The sequence below is a fragment of the Nipponia nippon genome, unplaced genomic scaffold, assembly GCF_047370975.1.
Source record: "Nipponia nippon isolate SJK-2023a ecotype South Korea unplaced genomic scaffold, ASM4737097v1 scaffold_4, whole genome shotgun sequence".
NCBI lineage: Eukaryota > Metazoa > Chordata > Aves > Pelecaniformes > Threskiornithidae > Nipponia > Nipponia nippon.
This window is the reverse complement of record NW_028262358.1, coordinates 116,444,925-116,453,526: the sequence shown is the minus strand read 5'-3', so window position 1 is coordinate 116,453,526 and position 8,602 is coordinate 116,444,925. Positions and strand designations below refer to the sequence as shown.

The window sequence follows — 8,602 nt, the reverse complement described above, 5'->3', positions numbered from 1 at the left end:
CCAAATCGGAGCCACAGCGCTTTCAAGTCAAATGGGATCGCTCTGCCAGTTTCCCTGCTCCTGTGCAATTACGTTCCCATGTAAGAGGGGAGGGAGCCAGTTAAGCGTAGATACATAGTCCTTTTCAAATGTTTAATATTTCTAGCTTCGCTGTAATTATATCCTGCAGATAAAAATGGTGCTGAAGGTCAAACAAATCCTCCAGAATATACTCTGCATGGAAACTGTGTTTTTTTAACTAGAAAGGTTGTATAAATATTGCAGATTAAGAACCTATAATTATCCATTAAAATCACTCTGAGTCTACTGAATTCATGTTTGTCCATGTTCAACCTCTAGTCTCCTATTTATAATGCTTACATGTGCCCAAAAATCAGCTCACACAAGAGGCAACTGATCAGAAATACATTTTTCCTGGACCATTTCTATGGCGTTAGAGGGTGATGCTCTGCGGAGGACCAGCTCTGGGGCTGGGGCTCTGGGCTGGGCTGGGCTACTGCTGTCCTGCAGCCGATGCCCTGCTTACCTGCCTCTGAAGGCAGGATTTACTCCTCTGTGCTCTCTGCAAACTCATCCTCATGTTGCTCCCCAACACAGCAGGGCTGCAGCATCTCAGCCGTGGGAACCTCCCTGCCCAGGAAAGGCTTTTGCACCCCACCGGGGGCTCAGCACCTCTGTTTGCAATGGCTCCGACAACTGCATCCCAAGCCTAATCCCACTGTTTGGATGCAATCTCTGAATCTGCATGGGCATGGAGAGGCAGCCCTTGCTGCCAGCACGTGGGGATGCGAGTCCACCCTCGTAAGAGAGGACTGCTGGCTTTTGCTCTGCAAATACTCCTCCGAGAGCAGTGAGCAATGTGACTGCCGAGTGCTGCGGCCAATATGCTTGCCCAGGGCGGGAGCAGCACAGTTACCCACCGAGAGCCCCAGCGCTGCTCCCCTCCAGCCCTGCCCTGCTCATACGCATCCCCCCGGAGCAGCCCCAGGCAGGAGCTGCCCTCCCCTGGCCCCTTCAGAGATCTTTCAGCGGGGCAAGGGGAAAGAGGGTCCAATGCCATCCTTTGCCCTCCTGTTGTCCTCTGGAGGTTGTCTGCCCAGTAAAGGAACAGATACTCTCTTAAAAGAGCAGCTGGTGTGGGTATGAACGCCAAGAGCCACACCGCCGGCGAGGGGCTGTGCTGGGCTCACCCCGGGGGGCTGAAGTTTGCTCTCCCGCGGTGGGTGGGCATGGCAAGGGCAGCCAAGGGGCTCCTCGATGTATGCACACCCTTGCTTTCTGCCAAAAACCAAACGTGCCTGTTTAGGGAGAGGCACCTGCAGCCGGGAGAGCCAGGACTGGTTCCCGCATGGGCAAAACCACAGACGGCATCGCTGCCAGAAGCGGCCTCCATGCTCTCCCCGAATCCTCCCCATCCTCGTTTATTGTAGCGATCCAGGCTAGGAAACTGCAGCGACTGAGCCACAGCTTTTCTCGCCAAGGCCAGCAAAGACATTGTGGGGTTCAGGGCAGAGCCCCAGCAGCGCACAGCACCCCAGCACTGGGGTCAGGGTAAAGCATCGTGAGACCCAGCCCATCACCCTGCTCTCCGTCAGCCTCCTCCAGACCTGAGGTGGGTGACGTCTGTCTGTCTGTCCGTTCCCAACAGCTGTGGCTGAACAAGAGTCACAAGAACGGGGGGTCACTCGTGTTGGCACCCCCTCAGATGTGGTCCTGCAAGAGCAGGTCTCAGGCCACCCGCTCGGACGAGGCTCGCAAGAGCCACCAGCCAGCAGGGGCTGCCAGGAGCTATATATATCTTGCCTGGATTTGAACTGCCTCGAACCTCCACCGCAAATATTTGGAGGAAGGGGAAGGGGTAAAAGAAACGAAAACATTAAAAAAATTGTCTCAGCAGTGAGAAAAACTATCAAGCAACCAATGGCAATTGAAAAATTAGGTACTTTGAAAGCTTGGTAACTTTATAAATGACGCAGTGTTTCCAGAGCAAGCTGCTCCAGCGCTGCTTGTGCCAACCTCCTTTCCTCAACCGCCTGCTCCTGCTTTTCTCTGTGCTAAAGCCGCAGGTCAGGAAAGCTGTGAGCCCTCCTGCCGGCCCCTCCTCACCCGCTTGCTGCACCTCGTCCCCCCAAATGCCAACAGTGAGAAAACCCGCCGGCACAGACCTGCTCCTTCCTCTCCCCTGCTAACCTCCATCCCAGAAACCCCCCGGGTACGGGTACATCACACTTAATACATATTTACATTCACACTGAGGTAGGGAGCCCGATTTTCCTCTCGGATACGCAGATGTAAAGCCAGAGGAGCTCCACAGGTGTCGAGGGGGTTACACGAGACTTACGGGTGCCACGCTCACCCCCCTGAGCTGCCGCCAGCCGCAGCCTGAGGATGCAGAGCAGACCTCAGCGGGGCGAGGATGGAGGGAGGCCGGGGGGGTTTAGCCCAGGGGATATATCACTGTTATTGACATGCATGTTTTATGCCCTGCTGATGTACTATTTTCTTAGGGGGAGGAGGCTGTTGGACCCTCACCGAGGCTTTCCTGTCCCTTGAAATCATTTGGATCTCGGTACAGCTCTTTGAGTTGACCCCCTCTCTGCCCTGGCTTGGCTCAGAGACCCCTATGAAAACACCCCTGCCACGGAGGACAACTGGCTTCATATAGAAAAAACCCACGTTTTCCAGCAAGGATTTATCTCCCCCAAAAAGCAAACTACCGTTGCTAATGAGCACTGATGTTTACACACCAACACCTTGACCGCCAGTAAAAACCAAACTATTAAAAGCAAAATCTGTGCAAATATATCTCTGGTCTAAGCCAACCCAGCCACGAAACTGAAGTTCGGTACCAAATGCCACCGAGGGGCAGCAGAGATGCTTCCCAGAGTCCAAAACACTCCTTGGCATGGCTGCAAGGCTTCTCTGATTTAAAGGCATAATTTATACTCAGCTCCTGAGTTACTAAAATCCTGTAGCCCTTTCAGCATGGGTCAAAGCGCCCCACTTTACGTAGCAGTCTCTGAGGGTCGCGTTCAGCTGTTTGCATCCATTCCCGGCGGATCCAGGCTCCCTTAATGGAGTGGGGAGAGGCAGGCGCGCCAGGGATGGAGCTCACTGGGAAATCGGTGACAAAGGAAGGCAGGGTGGAGCTTAGCACTTTCATAGAGATTATTTGGAAAAAGAAGAACCCGAGCAAAATTACTCTTCCCTGGGGAACTTGGGACCTTTGCTTCTCTCCAGACCCACTGGGAACAGCTGTGTGACTCACGGACTCAACACCGTGTGCCTCGGAAATGGGATTTTGTGCAGGAAAGGGAGGGCACCCACTGGCCGGTGCCTCCCAGGACATCAGCAAAGGGTGGCAGTGCCCGTGCCAGCACTTCAGACCATGCAGAGCCATGCATCCCCAGCTAACGCCTTGCAGGGCCGTCCCCGACTCCATTGACAGCACGAGCTCTACTTCAGACCCAACTCTCGCTTTAGCCTCCAGTTATAGGGACCACCTTTCCTGTCCCCAACAGTACACACAAATCTCTCTGCACTGCAAACAGGCCTGGACCAAATGATTTCAACCTGCCACAGGTTCTCCACCCCCTGCCTTCCCCCGGGGACCCATCATTTTCCCCCCAGCAAAGTCAGGGCAGCGTTTTGAAGGCAGCCAGAGAAACTCCTTTAACTCAAAGAAAAGAGCGTTCCCACCTCCCCCCACCCCACCACCGCAGCCGGGGGTGATGCTGACCTGACCCCTCCCTGCTGCAGCCACCGCTCTGTCCCCCACCAGCGCACTCCCCACCCCCCCGAGACAATTTTGGCCAGGCATTTTCCAAAACCTTTGGGAAAGAAGGCACCAGCTTGGCTTGGGCAAACCAAGTGGATCAGGCAGCGCTCGGAGGCTGAGCCGGCATCCCCCGGGGGCTCTGCGGGGCTGTGTGTCCCCCTCCCCAAGAGGGAGCAGGCAAGGCATGGAGATGGTGGCAGCTCCAAGTGGGGACCCGGGCCCCCTGGCAGCGCATCACCCTGGCTGAGCCCCAGAAAACTCAGTGTGGGTGGTGGGGGTCACGCTTTCTTTGAGAGGGCCTGGGGGGGGCCCAATCTACAGCCTTGCTGTCTTGGGGGGGTATCCCCCATCCCTCCCAGGCTCATGCCCAGGGTGGCCCCAGGAAGGCAGGGGACACCTGCTCCAAGCTTGGCTTTTGGAAAGGCACACATCAAAATGTGTGTATATATATATATATACACACACATATATATACACACACATATATATATATGTATATGTATATGTATATATATTTTTATGTATAAAATGGGGCGGGGCTGCTGGGTGGGGCAGGGCGGGGAAGGGGAGAGCTGCAGAAATTGCTACCTGCAGCCACACGTCTCCACGACCATGTCCTCATACTGTTTGTAAACCACATTGTTCCCGGAGTCTATGTAGAGGATGCTGATGGGGCTGAGCTTGGAGGGCACACAGCAGCTGGGGGGGGTGGACTCCGGGTCCATGGAGTTCATCAGGGTCTGGATGATGGCGTGGTTGGTGGGCTCCAGGTGGGAGCGCAGGGGGAAGTCGCAGACCCCCTCGCAGTGATACGCCTCGTAATCCAGGGGGGCGATTATCCAGTCGTCCCAGCCCAGCTCCTTGAAGTTCACATGCAGAGGCTTCCTGCTGCAGCGGGTCTTCGCCTTCTTCCCGTGGCCTCTGCCCCCAGACCGGGCAGCGATGGTGGTCCGTCTCTTCCTCCGCTTGGGGTACGCCTCCTGGCCAGGATCGGGGGGCTCCAGGAAGGGGGGGCTGCCCAGGGCCTTGATCTTATCCCAGATCTCCTTGAAGAGGTTCTCCTTCCTCTGGGTGCGGGAGAAGGCCACAAGCAGGGCTCGCTCATGGGGCTGCGGCCGGGGCTTGCTGAACCCCAGCTGCCGGGGGGGCAGGAGCTGCCCCGACTGATCCGAGACGATCCTCAGCAAGAAGCACAGCAGCTTGCCCGAGGGAGATCTCTCTCTCCCATCCCGCAGGGCTTCCCAGACATCAAACACCTCCCATCTGGAGGAGCTGGCATCCAAAATGTCTGCAGCCTTGGAGTCCAGCAGCCGGGGCTCCTCGCCCTCCCGGCTTGGGCAGGTGGAGAGGAGGAGGTGGTGGAAGGTGCCTTGGGGGGACAGGGCCAAGCTCCGGTTTTCAGGGAGGGCGCGCAGGACCCGCAGCTCTGCGCCCGTCACCTCCTCCGCCTCGGGCAGGCTGGAGATGTCAAAGAGGTATCGCTGCTCGGGGGCGGACAGGGAGGCATCTGGAAGAGATAAAACGAAAAATAAAAAAAAAAAAAAAGAGGAAAAAAAATATAAAAAACCAGCAAGCTGAAGCCAAGCTCTCGTTACGGAGGCGCAAGGGACACAGGGCTAATGGGGGAGATCATCGCCTTGCAGCAAGGCTCGCTGAGCATCCCAGGGCGGACACAGCCTGTGAGCCCTGCGTCCGGGAGCGTCACCCCGGCTGGAGGCACCGAAGAAAAGCGGGGAGGAGAAGGCGGAGAGGGAGGGAGGAATCAATTCAAACAAGTGGCTTCTCATCAGCCCTCATCCCCGTGTCCTGAGGTGGCTTCTCTGCCTCCTCCCGGGTGTTTCAGTGCCCCCAGCTGCATCACTGCCCTGCCTCGCTGTTTCGGCATGGAAAGCCGCATTTGAACCTGCGCAGCTCAGTCCCATCCCCAATCAGCAGGCTGTCACCGATTTCTTCTGCCCTAAGTGTTGTCGTGTCCCCCCCCAGCCCCAGCCATGCCGAGTAAAATGCTGTGAAAAATCTCATTTTCCCTCACAGGCAGGCATAGGCGCACACACCAGGGATACGGATGCTGTGCCTTGGGGTGTCCGATAGACACAGAAGCTGAAAGTGAGCCCAGCTTAAATCTGTCACTATTTTTGGTGGATCCAAAGCCTAAACACAGACTTGCGCAGTTTCTGGCACCGATTAAATATACTCGATGTGAATTAAAAAAAAAAAACAACAAAGGAGGTGGGGTTGGGGAGCAGAGATGAATGAGTTCTGGGAGGGTTGTTTTTTTATTTTCCCGTTCTCTAACAAGAAACCTGATCTGGGCATGCTGCAAACATTGCTGCTGTGCCCGAGCCCCCCGACCCGCTGCCGGCAGAGCCCTGCACCGCTGCAGCCTGCACCGCCCTCCGGGGGGGAGAGATTCTTCTCCCCGTCATTTGCTGTTGTTATTATTATTATTATTATTATTATTATTATTATTATTATTATTATTATTATTATTATTATTATTATTACTATTACTATTATTTTGTTGTTTTATTATTATTATCATATTATTATCATCATTATTATTATCATTATTATTACTACTACTATTTGAAAAGCAGACCAAAAACTCCGGCGAGGAGCAGATAAGGAGATCCCTTTGAACAGTTTCATCTGGTTTCGTTTTGCTCTGAAGCTTCCCAGGACCTGTGCACACTTTCCCCCCGGCTCTCCCAAGCCGGGCACTGCCCACCCTCCCCCCGGAGCATCCCCCCCCCGGGTCCCGCCTCGCTCCCCCACCGTTTCCCCGCCAGCTTTCAGCAAAAATCTCCCTGCAAAGGCTGCCGGCAGGATACGGCCCCTGCTGGGGTTGGGGATGGGGTTTGGGGATGGGGTTTGGGGATGGAATTTGGGGATGGGGCTTGGGGATGGGGCTCCGCACCGCCAGCGGCCGCTCTCCCACCCCGGGGCAGCCGGCGACAGGCACGGGGGGAGGCTGGGGCTGCTTTTCAGTTTGTCTTTTCATTTTATTCGATCGGGATTTTATTATTTTTTTCCCCCCAGCCGAGCGAACTTCGCCGGCAGGGCGCAAGGTACATACATATACATATATATATACATATATATATATATAAATATATCGTTAAGTGCGTATATGTGTTTATTTGATTATTATCATTAGATCCGCGGGTTTGAAGGGGGTAAAAGAGGGGGGAGAGGGAGAAGGGGAGCGCGATGCCGAGCTCAGCCGGTTTCGGAGCGCCCGGGGCACCGCGACGGGCCGGGCACCGCGGCCGCGCTCCCTCCCCGCGCACCTCCCCGCGGTGCCCCACGAATTTTTTCGGGCTGCAAAGGCTCTGGCGGGGCTTCTCCCTCTCGGTCCCGGGGATGCTGAGCGGAGAAGCGGCCGCCAAACCGCTCCGCAAGCCCCGGTCCCCGCCGGCGGGCAGCGCATCAGGTGGCGGGAGGCGCCGCGAGCTGCCCGCACCCCTGCCCGCCCTGCACCTCGCATCCCCAGCCCCGACTGCATGTGTAACCCCACCGCCGTCCCCGACGCCATGCTCATGCATTTATCTCCATCGGCGACCCTTTTCCCCAGCTCCAGGCACAAGCCCTTTGCTATCCCCATCGCGACCCCAACCCCATGCTCACGCACAGCCCTATTCCCACTCTTGTCCTCATCCCCATCCCTATGCTCAAAGTAAACGCACAGCCCCATTCCCACCCCTGTCCTCATCCCCATTCCCATGCCCAAACTCACGCACAGCTCCGTTCCCGTTGAACAACCCAGGCACAGCCCCTACCCCGTTAAGCTCCCTCTGCCTCCCCGTGCGCTACCCCGTCCCCATCCCGTGCAACCACCCCGGGCTCCAACCCGTGCACAGCCGCGTCCCAGGCGCAACCCCGCGCTCAGCCCAACGTGCAAGCTCCATCGTCTGCGACCGCGTCCCCAAACCCATGCTCAAAGTCACGCACGGCCCCGTCTCCATCCCCAAACCCATCCTCATCGTTCCCAAGCCCCGTCCCCATCCCCAAACCCATCCTCATCCCGCCGGCGGGGTGCCGGCGGGGCAGCCCGTCCCAGCCCCCCTGCCCCACCGCGGGCCTTGCGCGGCGCTGCGCTGCGCTGCGCGGAGGGATGCGCGCCCCGCACTCACCGCTGCGCGCCCGCTCCGCGAAGCCCGTCACCGTGTCGGCGCGGCGGCCGGGTGCGCGGCGGGCGGCCAGGCGCTGGTAAAGGGCCACCATGTAGTGGTGCGGCACCACGGTGCCGTTGCGGAGAGCCCCGTCCCTCCGCGGCGGGGAGGAGAAGGGGGAGGCGGCGGCGGAGGAGGAGGAGGAGGAGGCGGAGGAGGAGGAAGGCGCGGCTGCCGAGGGTCGCTGGGGAGCGGCCGCCGAGGGGCCGCGCACGGCGGCGGCCTCCAGCCCGCGGCGGAGGCGGCAGGCGCCCAGCAGGCAGAGGCAGAGGGCGGCGGCGGCGGCGCGGAGGCGCATGGCGGCGGCCCGGCGCTGGGCGCTCTGCTGCTGCCGCCGCCGCTCCCCGCCCGCTTTTGAACATCGTCTTCGCCCGCCGCCCCCGCCGCTGCCCCCGCCGCCGCCGCCGCCGCCGCCCGCCGCCGCCGCGGCGCCCCCTGCCGGCCGCCCGCCCCCCCGCCGAAGCACCGCCCGCGCCCCGGCCCCCGCCCCGCCTCCGCCGGCAGGTGGGGACCCCCCCGGGAGCCCCCCCCGCGACCCCCGCCCCGGGACCCCACCTTCCCAGGATCCCCCCCCCGCCCCGGGACCCCCCCCCCCGCGACCCCCGCCCCGGGACCCCCCCTCCCCGGGGCACGGGACAGCCCCTGTTTCGGA

At 58.8% G+C, this 8,602-nt stretch overlaps 1 protein-coding gene across 1 annotated transcript; it reads right to left on the bottom strand.

Annotated features, from left to right (window-relative positions):
* Positions 1 to 4,362: 4,362 nt before the first annotated feature.
* On the bottom strand, positions 4,363 to 8,248 carry GDF7 (growth differentiation factor 7). Its single transcript, XM_087776103.1, has 2 exons — positions 7,912 to 8,248; positions 4,363 to 5,285 (listed from the first exon to the last, which is right to left on the bottom strand). Exons 1-2 carry the CDS (start codon positions 8,246 to 8,248, stop codon positions 4,363 to 4,365), a joined length of 1,260 nt encoding a protein of 419 aa, XP_087632229.1.
* Between the last annotated feature and the right edge of the window lie 354 nt (positions 8,249 to 8,602).

Excerpts from the sequence above, each read along its gene's own strand:
- GDF7 (XM_087776103.1), bottom strand. The coding sequence starts at position 8,248 with ATGCGCCTCCGCGCCGCCGCCGCCGCCCTCTGCCTCTGCCTGCTGGGC. Across the intron at positions 5,286-7,911 it reads CGCGGAGCGGGCGCGCAGCG|ATGCCTCCCTGTCCGCCCCC; the intron begins GTGAGTGCGGGG and ends TATCTCTTCCAG.